Source organism: Pleurodeles waltl, chromosome 3_1 (genome assembly GCF_031143425.1).
Source record: "Pleurodeles waltl isolate 20211129_DDA chromosome 3_1, aPleWal1.hap1.20221129, whole genome shotgun sequence".
Lineage (NCBI taxonomy): Eukaryota > Metazoa > Chordata > Amphibia > Caudata > Salamandridae > Pleurodeles > Pleurodeles waltl.
Genome location: NC_090440.1, coordinates 1453708284 through 1453721741, shown reverse-complemented (window position 1 = coordinate 1453721741; position 13458 = coordinate 1453708284). Strand labels below are relative to the sequence as shown.

Here is a 13458-nt window from a genome sequence, read left to right as displayed (position 1 = left end):
ATACTTTACACATGGCTTCTGAGATAGACCTGAATGCTTGTGCCAAGCTACCAAGGGGGTGAGCAGGGGTTATCTAAGTGTGTATCTCCATTGCCCTGACTAGAGTGACGGTCCTTGCTTGGACAGGGGGTAACCTGACTGCAAACCAAAGACCCCAGTTCTAACAGCTGCAAGGTCCCAGCCTGTGACAGAAAGCAATGTGAATATGTAAGTCATTATTTTAAACCTGCATTATACACAATGTAAGATAGACTGCTGAACAATGTGCAAACATGTTTAAGATAAAATGGTGCTTCCATTAGACAGTATGCATTTTTGCTTATATAGCTGTCCCTTGAAAGCAAACACTTCACAGCTCAGCTGGCAACTTCCTTGCACTACCGCTCAAAAAGAGTACATTTTTGTCATCACAATGCTTCAAGTGATTTCATCAGTTAAAGCCACTACCGACTCTCAAGTGCCCTTTACATTTGCAGATCAAACTGTAGCAGGCATGCTGGCAAGAAGGCATGTTTACTGGGCCAGCTCTTACGTAATAGTGGAGGAACATCACCCCCTGCTCAGAGTCAGTCAGTGTAAAATAAAATGATAATTAAAAAGTTTTATTAGCATTTTATTTTCGACTGACTGGCTGAGCTGACTGGGCAGTCTTAGGAAAGCCAAACCGACATGCGCACTTATGTTTCTCCAACCCAGCAGTGTTACACAGCCGGGTGGAGAAAAAGCACAGACTCCCTGTGCCTGAGGGAGCTTCAGACCAGCCCGCTCAGGCCAATCCGGATACTCCTATCATGCTTGGTATAGCATGAGAAAAGCATCTGGATTGGGTGGGGAGCATGTGCTTGTGACCCATTCGAGGAAGAGAGGAGCACCGAGGTGGCCGGCAGTGGCAGGTAAGCCTTTTTTTTTATTACAATACCCCTAACCCCCTCCACCACTTTAGATTGGCATCAGCCGCCACTGCACATTTATTGTTTAGCTGTCTGCCCACCTTCGGTTTCACAGCACAGGAGGCTCCCCAAATTATACTTCACCCAAAGAATTTAAACTATCCTTATAACCTGTCCCAGGACGGTAGTCTTCTCACAAAAAGTTGGGTAATGTTTTTTCATAAATTAAAAAGTATGGGTAGGTTGTGCCCTTCCGATCCCGCCCACTTGTGTCAGGTCACTTTTCTTTTGTTGACTGCTACATGTAGGTGTCAAACTGATACTAAGAGGTGACCAAAGTGTTACTATTGTAAAAATAGAAAAAATAGTGAATACTACAACACAATGTTCCACATTATGCCATATAATTAGTTTTTTTGCTGCATAATTTAGTTCACCCTGCCGCATAATTTGTTCATCCCTTACTGAATAATTCCAATGACCCCGACGATAAGAAATGTCTCTTGTTTAAAATCTCAGCATGCAAAGTGTGGTTGACTAAAAAGATTGTACGTTCTAATGGTGTCACACAGGAGATGGTAGCAAGCTTTAGTGTTGCTAAATTGCTTCATGTCTTCATGGCGCCACTTCTCTTTCCTTTGATGACTCATTATTATTGCATGAATTGCTACAATTGATTGAAAGACACCAACTCCCAGAATGCATTCCCTGACCTGCTTCAGGAATGGAACTGAGTCAGTGCACAGCCGATAGGGAACGACCTCTCAAGCCCGAAATAAAGCAGATGGATTTTGTAGAACGGCTTCGTCGTCATCGTTGTATGGTGGAAACATATAAAGGAGGAAATGAAAGTGTTAACATGGCGTTTCCTCCTCACTTGAACTGAGGTTGCTAGGAAACCGGGGCTGATCAATGGGATTTCTGCTGCATTCAGCCTCTTGAGATGGCCTCAGAAGCTCGGTAACTGCTTTGAAGAAAAGCCTGGTACCGTGGCTGAAAATGTACCAGCCTAAAAAAAGGAAAGAAAGAAACGGACGACTAGTGTCTTTTTTTATTTGCTTCTGTTAAAGTAGCTCTAAAACGGCTGATTTCCGTGAAGCTTCAAGGGTGGCTACAGTAGTGTTACGTAACTTGTGCTCCCTGCATTATGGTGTGCAAAGGAGGCATTTCAAAGCTACAAGAAACCAGCCTCCTGATCTGAACATTAATTAAAAGCATGTTCCATTATCACAGACAGGGACGGCAAATACAAAGTTTACCTTGTGAAAGCGATGGAGAGAGAAAAAGATAGAGGGGGGACCCAAATTAAGACCGAGAGGGAGGAGGACAGCGTGCAACGGAGACAACGAAAAAATTATTGAACGAAAGAAAGAGAGAAAAAGAGGAAATGGAGCGAAAGAAAAAGAGGGCCATGGGAAAGAGAAAAAGAGAAAGCAATATAGAGAAAAAAATTAGCTAGAATGAAACGTGAAGCACAAATAAACATAGGAAGGAGACATTGAGAGGGAGAAGAGAGAGTAGTCAAAGAGAGAAAGAGAGCCTTAGAGATTGGGGTGAAATAGAAAGAAATTGAAAGATAGGTTTAGTAAGAGAAAGCAAAAGGGGACAGAGGGGTCGTTAAAAAAGTTGTAATGGTTCATTATCAAGAGCCAACATCACGTGAAAGTACTTCCTGAGGGGAAGCCAGGAGTTAGAAGGCATGTGATTTATGGTGAACTGACCGCAGTGAGAACACCTGGGTGCATCGAATAAAGAATGCACCATTTGATAAAAAATTCAAGGTGCAGCGGGGATCTAATGTAAGTTCTAGGCCCTACTTTTAGAGAGATGATGTCCAAAGAACATAAACCTGCTAAAAGTCGCCTGAGGGAGTTGTCACCCAAGATTTTGTTTTTCACATAGGTTACATGATGCGGCCTACTCCTCAATTTATCAAATGTGTCGGCTAAACGTTTGGAGCTTACAGGCAGTTCTGAAGTAAAACTCCTGAAATATTCTAATACTTGAGGTTGTGTTGCTGTACCCAGGTGTTCCAGCTCTCCCCAGCATCAAATCATGAATGTTCCATTAGGGTAACTGGGTGCAGGTCCCCTGGTTTGCATAAGGGGCTGGATGAGTGGAAAATCCCTTAGGGCCAGATGTAGGAACCGTTTTGCATGGCGCAAACTTTGAAATTCGCAGTTTGCGCCATGCAAAACAGGCATCGCAATGCACATTCCCATTTTGCGAGTCGGTACCGGCTTGCAAAATGGGAATGCGACTCGCAAATAGGAAGGGGTGTTCCCTTCCTAGCTGCGATTCACACCGCGATGCAGAATTGCTTTGTGACCGCGAACGCGGTCGCAAAGCAATTCGCAGTTAGCACCCATGTGAAGTGGGTGCTAACTCATTCGCAAAAGGGAAGGGGTCCCCATGGGACTCCTTCCCCTTTGTGAATGTCACCCCAAAAAAAAATTCAGAGCAGGCAGTGGCCCAGTGGACCACTGCCTACTCTGAAAAAATGAAACCAAATGGTTTAATTTTCCCGAGTGTATTGCAACTCGTTTTCCTTTAAGGAAAACGGGCTGCAATACAAAAAAAAAACAGCTTTATTAAAAAAGCAGTCACAGACATGGTGGTCTGCTGTCTCTAGCAGGCCAGCATCCCTGTGAGTGCAGGGAACCGCAAGGGGGTTGCAAATTGCGACCCACCTCATTAATATTAATGAGGTGGGTCTTTGCGACCCCCTTGCGATTTACAGATGGTGTCATGGACAACATTCTGCATATGGTTTTGCGACTCGAGTCGCAAAACCATATCTACCTACATCTGGCCCCAGGTCCCTACAGTCCTGTATGCAGTCAACAGCTCTATCGCTCCCAGAAATGTTCTCAATTGCCTATGTTAAACATTGAAACCTGTATACCTTCAGTTACAGCCCTGCACTGGGCTTCATATCCATATTTGAAGAATGAGAATGTTTAGTGGACACGGTGAAGAAATTAGTGACAATATGAGAACACTTGAATCTTAATTCTTTGCCTTTGTACCATTCAGAACTTCCCCAACATCTCCCCCCCCCCACGGTTCTCTCCATATCATGTTCACCTATCTTGAGAAGGAAACTCTTTCCGTACCTCAGCCATGGCATCATTCCTAGTCACCTCCAATAAATTGCTTAAGACGCACTTGAGCCATAAAACCAAGGGCCACATGAACAAAGCATTTTTCCAGTTGCAAACGGGTTGATTGGCAGAATCGATCCATTTGCAACTATAAAAATACTTTTTGGGATGTACAAAGCACAAATTACGATTCGGTAACTTGTCACAGAGTTGCAATTTGCATTTTGTGATTTGGTATAAGGAAGGGGCATGTTGAGGGCACCTCTTCCTTATACCAAATCGCAGTGGTATGTAAGAATGTTTTGTGACTGAAACGCAGTCACAAAACATTCTCATTTTACCACCTACTTCAAGTAGGTTGTAACTCATTCACAAATGGAAAGGGACCCCTTCCCCTTTGTAAATGCTTGTAAAACCATTTTTTAAACGCAGACAGTGGTCTGACAAGGTGGCATGCTGATCCCAGCAGTCCACCATCGCTGTGATGGCTGTGATTGCTAATGGGTTGTAAATTGCGACCTACCTCATTAATATTCATGAGGATGGTCTATTTGTGACCCACTAGGACTCGATAATGAAACTCAACAGAGTTTCATACATTAGAAATACTGATGTCTAAATTGCAATTCGGACAGAATCGCAATTAGGAAATCGGTTTGCTCAATGATGGTACACCTGGCCCTAAATCCTTTAATATTACCATTCTATTTAATCGTATGCTGCCCTTACCACTGCCTTTCCCACTGCCATACTCCATAGCCTGCCGTGGCCGAATCTATGTGCTAATGAAGAAAGCAAACCTGATGAAATATGGTTATGAAGATGTGATGAAGTGTAGGGTTCCCGGTTTTATGGTATTTGTATTTTCTGAATATTTACATCTGTATATATCTTTTTTTTATTTTGCCCATATTATTGGTACTTATCCACATTATTTTGTGTTTCATGTACAAATGAAGTACTGCATAATATACATCCCCACTTTTTTAACTGATACATGTGTACTTGTACTCTAGTACCTTTTGAGTTTTAGCACATAAAGTAGCCAAAAAGCAACAATACAATCATATAAAGATACACACAATATTGTACAAACAAGTACATGCAGAAGGTTAATTAAGAACATTTCATTTTTTTCACTCCATATGCTGTCAATCTGCACATGTATTGGCCTAGAAGTCTGGAATGACAGCATGTTGAGTCTTGGAAAAGAAGAGCAAATTTTTATGTTTTTAAAATAAATCTATACAGGAAAAATGAAAAGGTCTTGGCTTTTTTTAAGAATCCCACCATGATGATGACACATTTATTTTTTCTTTGCCTTGACACCTACCTTGAAAACACTATAACAAATAGCAGCACCAGGAAAGCCCTTTAGTAGAAACCTTCTCATAATCCTGTCTATGAACATTGTGGTGACTCAAATTCTAAACTTAAAAATAACCTGTACACTTACCTAATTCTAACTTTACCCTAACCCTCAAAGTATGCCTTAACATAACCCAATCCCTGATCGCAACCCTCACCCAAACTTTGATACTAACCTTCACTCTAACTATATTGTAACTGTTGCCCCCACTTTCTACAAAAACTGCCTAACTTTAACCCCAACCGAAAATGTGCCACTAACAACCTATCTGACCTAATTATTAGAACATTTCTTACTGTGAATGTAATCGTACCCTCAAGTCAACATCTAATTCTTTCTAACTTTCTGTCCCTTGTCTTTTACATTCTTATTTCATGGTTTCTTCTTTTTCTTCTTCTTTCATTCTCTTCGCATTTCTTTCATACCTTCCCTCCTATCCGCTCTCGTTCTTTCTATTTTTTATTTGTCCTCTTTTTGAATTATTTGTTATCTTTTTCTTTTTTCCTTAAATTATCATCCTTCTTTCACCTCACATTCCTTCCCTCTATATTTCTTTCCTTCTTTACATTATTTTATTCTATTTTCGAGCCTTCCTTGCTTCTTTTGCTCCTTCCATTCTGTTGCCTTTCTTCTTTCCTATTCTCCATTAGTACCTACGTTCATTCGTCACACAATCTCAGATCATTTGGGTCTCACTTAATTTTAGTATGCAGGTTTCATGTCACTCTTTCACTCTGCTGGGCTTTTTTGGCACTCTCCTTTCCCCAACAATTATGTAATTGTACCTCTTTTCACTGTTTATTTGCTTGGCTTTTGCCTTGTGAGCTGCAAGTAGAAGATTAATGCAAGTGGGTTCATGGAAGCTATTTAATTTGCCCCAGTGCCCCCCGCCCACCTAAGCTGGTACAGTAGGTATTTTATTATGCCCAAGAGTTGTCTGTCCTCTACTGACAGAGTTGGTTTGCTGGCCAGAATGGCAACTCCCAGCACCTACTTCTACCTACCGTTTTACCTGCCTGGGAAGGGTTTGCAGCAGCTTTATAGTTGGCTTCACATTTCCTGTTTCAAGGTTCCTGTGCTCTGCTGCAGCTGGGAAGATTTTTATTTGTTCCTCACGCAAAGTTGAGCAGACTTGGGAACCTTCTCTTGGCCAAAGGAAAGAGAAGTGTAGCAGCTCCCAAGTACCCCTAACATGGCGGCTGTAGTTAAAATTGTCATTCATGATTAATTTGACAACAAATGCTGATAGTTTAATAACCCTCCTATTCAAATCCCTTTCACATACAGGTGAGACACATTAGATATGGTTTGACTCTTTCAGTGGAGAAGTGTCAATTGTTAAGGTGTTATTTGCAGTTTGGTATAAGCTGGACAACTGTCAATAATTGGCCGAAGTCCTGTCCACCCGATTTAGAGTGTATACTCATGCATAGATGTCCCTGTGTGGAACTTCATGGTGATTTCATCTTAAACAATGATGCTAACGATTTGTGTCCCAGCAAGAGTATTATTTACTCAAAGCTCTCTTCTGAGGGCACAGTTTTGCTTTCTGTTCTATAGCTGCTCACTGCCAACAAAGACCCTTAGGAAAAAATGCATTAAATAATTAATGCATTAATATATATAGTGTCATTGAGTTTTTTAAATGAGTGATAAAGAGTTGGAATAGTTTATATCACAGAAAACACTTTTTTCTATGTGATTTGACTACAAATGGTTATTTAAGCTGGCTGTATCAAAAAAGTTGCAGGAAATTGGCAAATTAACTGTTTGTCCTATTTAGAGTGTATGCACGCCTGTATACTCTAAAAAGGGCAATCAGGGCATGCCTATTTTTGGCAAAAGTCCTTCATCTACCAAACTCTATAGAGCCCCCCTTAGTTTTCAAGGGGCTGTGAATGAAGCACTGAGATGAGCCCCCAGACCATAATCTTCTAGTATTACATAACAACCTGATTCCCTGGAACTCCGAGAGCATGAGTGTAAACCAGTAGCCAAATCTAGACAAGGAAAAAACAAAAATTGATATTCACGTCGGTCTACGGATGCCACGCTGGAAAATACAACCATCAACGTAAAGCACTGCAGGTTCTCCTGCTTGTTTTATTTCAAATCTCTGAGTCTTTCAGTTCACCAGATCCGAAGCTAGATATCAAGACCACCATACCAAGCCCTGGCAGCACGAATGGTTTTGTTTTATCCAGAGGAAATTGAATGTTTCCAAATTTTTCGTTCCAAACATCTTCTTGGGCGAAAGTTAAAATTTACCAGTATATAACAAGAACACAATTTATATAGCGCGAGCACTTAAACTACAGAGGTAGAAACTTTAATAAGTCTATATTCTGTAGCCGTAGTTAATGCAAGTGTTATATGAGTCCCTCGTGAATGTGGATTCACCAATTTTAATGGGTAGCGAAAGTGATGTCAATGTCATCCACTCTTTGACTTCGATAAGATTTCAGGTGGTCCTTGTAAACTCAAAAACCACATAATGGTTGCCGAGGACCAATTAAAGAAGTCAGGAATTGAAATAATTCCTAAGAACACAACATGGATAGACCCCTGTCTACATTATGTGTGTGTGCTGTCTTCTGATCTTTGCAGGCAGTGGCAGAGTTAAAAACAAGTCAGCTGCTGTCATGCTTTGCCCTTAATTGAAGTCCATGAACATACTCATGAGCAGTATGTCTCTAAATATGTAGCAGTGAAACCCTATATAAGGGCATAGCCTTGACAATGGGTATATGTCTACGAAGTAGTCAAGAGAATGGAGCACGAATGCTCTGAAGAGCTACATATTAGGTGCACATCACAAATGTTTTAGGTGTACAGGTGACATTTTTGGAAGCTCTCAACTTATGCATCCATGACCTTGCTGTAAATTGGCTGACCGATGTGGAGAAAGGCACCAATCAGATGTGAGTAAGAAGAGACATCCATGGTGACACTGGTATTACTGGAGCAAAGAACAATGAAACTGAAAGAAATGTAATATGATGTATTCCTCTAATCGGTTCTGTGTGAAAATATCATATGCAGATGTATCACCTGAAATAAATATTGTGACACAAATTTCATTTAGAAAAGGATCGCTCCACTGGGTGTAGACAATTTGTTATTAACTCCAATAGGGCAAGACTTTTTTATAGGCAATATTTAGAACGTGAGATTTATTACAGATGATATTCAGCTACCACAACCCCTAATTCTATGAACAATTATGTATTTTTAGTTTTCCTAAAAAAGAAAAAAGTAACATTATTATGTGACTATCAATCGGCTCCACAGGGGATGTACTCAGTGCATAACCTACACATGCACAGTTCAGGTGCCAGTGGAAATATTCGTGAATTATCAAAAAATCCTTTCTTACACACATGTGTAAGCAGTATGTGGGCAAAGCGTATGGGATGTATGACATTACACTGAATGGAATTACCACATATACCTATTCCACACAGCCTTGATTAACAAGAAGCTTTACCACATAGAAGCTTTTAACATGCATGCCTTTACTAGGCATGATATATATATATATATATATATATATATATATATATATATATATACACACACACACACACACACACACGTTTTACCACTACCCACTCCTAAACCTTGAAATTATCCTTCCCTCCCTTTATCACTGCCAACCACTAAACCCTAAATTTACCCTTACCTCCCTTTACCATTGCCTACCCTAAAATTACATTTACCTCCCTTTATCGCTACAGGCACATCATAATATTAATGTTATTTAAAAAAATATTTAGCTGTGTGGTAAAGGCAAGCATTGTAAAGGTACAAATACCTACCTGCGTGTTAAAGGCTGCTTGGTAAACACATCGTCTTAAAAGCTTTTTCCGAGCCTTTTTGTCATAAGCTATGCGAATCGTTCCCATAGTGAGAGGTGTGCGGTAAAACCTTAGTGCCTCCTCATGCAGTTAATTAATAAGTATTACATCAACAGGCTTTTCAATTACACTTTCCAGTGCTTTGATCACCTACATAATTACATGGGGAAGTAAGGCGATGCGCCGCCCCCGGCAGCCTGCCCGCCAAAGGATCAGTTTGACCACATTAATAGTGTCTTATTGAATTCATCTGGGGGATTCTACAGACCGCTGCACATTTCCCATGTTGGGCGCACAAAGCGGAGCAGCGGCATCAATGCGCCAGCCATCTGTTGCACCATTCATCGGACTCCACCAAGGGTTTAGGATACAAAAGTGGAACATGTAAAACACTTTGTTGTGATTATAACGTCCATCCAAGACAGGGAGCACTTGTTGCTCTAAGAGTTTCATCTGTGTTGTTAACTCTTTCCTGCAAACAGTGCTACCTTGTGGCAGAGAAAGTGAGTTTACCTGTATGTAGACCTCAAGTAGAGTTCAAATCAGCATGCGCGCTCACAGCGGCGGCATGGTTAACGGCATCTAGGCCTGTGGATTACCTTTCAGAAAGCTTGCCCTTTCACTAGTTGAACTAAAGCTTTGTGTCTCTATGAAGTCTTTTGTGCGGCCATTTCAGAAGAGCCAAACAAGCACCTGCAGTGGCTAAGTGTGGGCCAGGAAATTTAATATATCTGGGACAGGGCATGGGGGTCCGCTGATACAGTCAGGCACATATGGGGACAGTTTTTCTCTGACGTTGTACGTCTGGGTCAGAACTGCTGCTATCGTGTGCTTTGTTTTTATTTCGCTCTAAAGGTGCACGAACATTTCTGTAGGTAATTCCTCACTTGTGATCTCTCTGTAAAAGTATATTCATTAAACAAAGAATGCGTTTTCTTTATGTGTTTAATCAGTATCATATTGAAGAGGAGGCGTAGGGCCTCGATGCCTGGGATTTTTGCCCAGAGAATTGTAGAACCCCACCAAGCCCAATTACATATGTCTTTTACTGCCCAAAATGGAGTATAGATCCTTGATCGTACTAAGGCCCAGCAATGGTCTTTCTCCGGCCCTGCGTGAGATTCCTACCATGCTCTGGTCCTCCTCAATGCGAGCAGACCAACGTTGTCTTCGGAAAGCAAATAGACCTACTCCTTCAAAATTTCAATTTGCCACACCTTTAACCAGTGCTTTCACCGGAAGTACAGAAGGTAGGTACTCGTTTTTACAGAGTACCTGTTTGTTACTGAGAAGTTCAAGTACTCTCCTATTAAAGCCTTTGGACTTCCGCGGAGAAGTGCAGGTACTCAGTCTTTAAAATGGAAAAAGCGCAAGTATTCAGTACCAGAACATTCAAAGCACTGCCTATAACTTGTATAATGATGGCACCACGGTCGTGGCGACACAATTCACATTTCCTTTCCCTGCTACCGACCCAAAGTCGAGCGGACACGCGCCATTGACAGGCGAGGCCCTTCTCCCTCTCGCTGTGCCCCTCAGCAGACTACCTTATGCACCCCACTCCTTGAGGAGACATTCTCAGGTCTCCCTGCGACGGAGCGCTGTTGGCAGAGGTCCACGCAGCAACAAAAAGCTGGCATTCCAGCTGTCTGCTTCTAATCTCCAGTGTCAGCTCTAGTTAACGTTTCGGCGAGAAATCACAAAAGGACGAAGCTGAACGGAATATTAAAACACTGATCAGGATTCCGCAAACTATTGGACGTCTGCGGGCGCCATTTCGAAAGCTGCTGATTCACTCCTGCATCAGCGGCCAACGCAGGAAGGATTTTTTGCTAGAGGGGAAGACAAGGAAAATGGCACGATCACTAAAGCACTTTAGCATCCTTTAACAGCGGATCTCTCTCAGAAAGTTGAGCTTCAAAGCACTAACTTATTCGTCTCCCGATGGTTCAGGGAAGGGAGGCCATTAAAACATTTAAAATTGAGCAAATCGTTTATTATAAATGGGTGTCACTTTGTTCATCGATGGTAATGCTTGGCCAAACAGGGACCACCGTGGTTTAAAATTGAATTTAAGTGCACTGCTGCCTCTTCTAAATTCAGTTATTCGAAGCTCAGTTGCCACTGTTGTTTGTATAATTAAAAGAAGGAAACCACGGCACTTCTCTGATTTTTATGATGAAAGTCCTTTATTCCTTGTTTTATCAGGGAAGTACATGCCCTGATCCAATAGGATACATTCGACAATTGAATTGGAAGCCAATAACAATTTCCATAGTTGAGAGAAAACAGCGGACACGTGTTTCGTCACCCTTGACTGTCTCAAGGCTGTAAACATATGAAAATGAAAATGTGTAAAGCTCACAAGTTGTTAATACTTGGCTAATAAGACATGCCGAAACGTGTTAAATGAAATTTAGAATTAAGATTAAGATTGAAGGAAAGAGGCCACGTACCATCAGTGTATGGTATGTTGGAAACATTATATAATAAAAAGGAGAAAAGCCCCCTTTATTACACAATATGTGTATATGAGGTGAATGTACACCCGATCTTGGATATCACCAAAAGGAACCAAAACTGTCCGTGTTGATAACGACCAAGGGGATCCAAGAGATAGAACACCGTGTGAAAACCAGAAAGTGAATGAAAGTACATTGTGTGAAACAAACTTATTGTATATACCTGAACAGCATGCAGCAAAGATGAAGAAAACTTCAAATAGTTTCAAAGATGTACGATCGATCAATAACGAGGTTAAGGCATAGGTCATGTGGAGAGCCAGAGACCATAGTAAGTCTGCACAAAATTGGAAAAAGACAAAGCCCATTGTATAAAGACCAAAGAGCACACAAACGCGATAACGTAAAAACGGGGCAGCTCCTTAATAAGTTAGCAAGAACCTAGTAACAACCAAGTTTGGTCATAAGGTGATGTCCATAACGCTTTTTAACATTTCTCCAAGGGGAGAAAAGAGTTGTTATTTGAAAATGATATATACTATATACCGTATTATTCCTTCATGTCATATACATTAATGCTACCTGACTACAGGGCAAAGCGCTTCTATTCTTTATAAACTTACCCTAATGCAAACAGACTTAAATGAGGCATTTTTTTGGTGCAATTAGAGAGTGATAAGTTTTGACAAAACATGCGTCTTAGAACACGGGGAAACATTATGGCGACTACCGCGTTTGTTCTAGATGCAAAACACATAAAAACTAACCCGAGGAAGAACAGGTCATACGCCAATATCGGGGTTCTTGCCATGGCGGTAAGGAATAAATTAGATCTATCGCTAACCGCTGTATCGAAAAACAGCATGTTATCCTAAATCCCCCATTTGTATAGAGTGTAGGCAGGAAGCACAAATACCTCTTGTCCTCCCGGCTGAGATGTAAACAAACAGCGTCGCATCAAAGGCGTGCGTTCGACCGGGATTTGCATTTAAATCCAAATCGGAACCGGAAATTGTAAGATTGGAAATAGAAGACGGACTAAACGACCAGGGGACACACAAACCACCATCTTGGAAAGGGGATTTGAGCAGAGTGATAAAGAGAAAAGCCCACACCATAGACATAGACCAAGTAAATAAAATCAAGTGAAAGGTCAGCAATGATACATATTTGTATTCAAAGGCATAGGAAAGAGCACAGGATACCCTGAACGTATGTCATCCCGAAACGAAGAAAAGAAAAATATATATCTAAATACATAAAGACATATAATACACAAAGTATTATTAATGCACAAATAAGGTCATTTTTCCAACATGTGTAGATTACAACAAGGTACCTTCAGATACAGGCAACATTGAAAAACATAGTACATTTTGCCCTTACTTTCTTTATCATGGAAATGCCTATATTATCAAAATACAGTAAAAAGTTGAAACATATCCACTTTAGCAAATTGATTACTTTAAAGAAAAACATGAAGGTCTTTGTCAGAGTTGAGACCTGCTTCTACTGCACGTAATTTGACAATCCATCTGCTCTCAAGTTGTCTCAAAAGCAGAGTTTTGTTGCCTCCTCTAGGACACTTACCCAGGGTGGCAATACCATGTGTTTGTATGTCTAGTTTCTCGTGCAAAGGGTGTGCAAGGTTGAAATGAACTGCAAACGGGTAGTCACTGTTATTATTTCTAATCGCCCGGATGTGTTCTTGCAGTCTTTCTTTGAATGGCCTGATTGTGCTGCCTACATAGATTTTTTTGCAGATGCAAATGATGC

General features: G+C 41.1%; 1 protein-coding gene across 1 annotated transcript in view; it reads left to right on the top strand.

Annotated features, from left to right (window-relative positions):
- Nucleotides 1-634: 634 nt before the first annotated feature.
- The window catches only part of LOC138283371 (uncharacterized), a 113459-nt gene continuing 100635 nt past the window's right edge, over nt 635-13458 (top strand). Inside the window, exon 1 of the mRNA XM_069221356.1 lies at nt 635-893. Within this exon, the coding sequence (XP_069077457.1) occupies nt 806-893 (88 nt within the window). The 5' untranslated portion in view covers nt 635-805. The remainder of the gene's footprint in view (nt 894-13458) is intronic.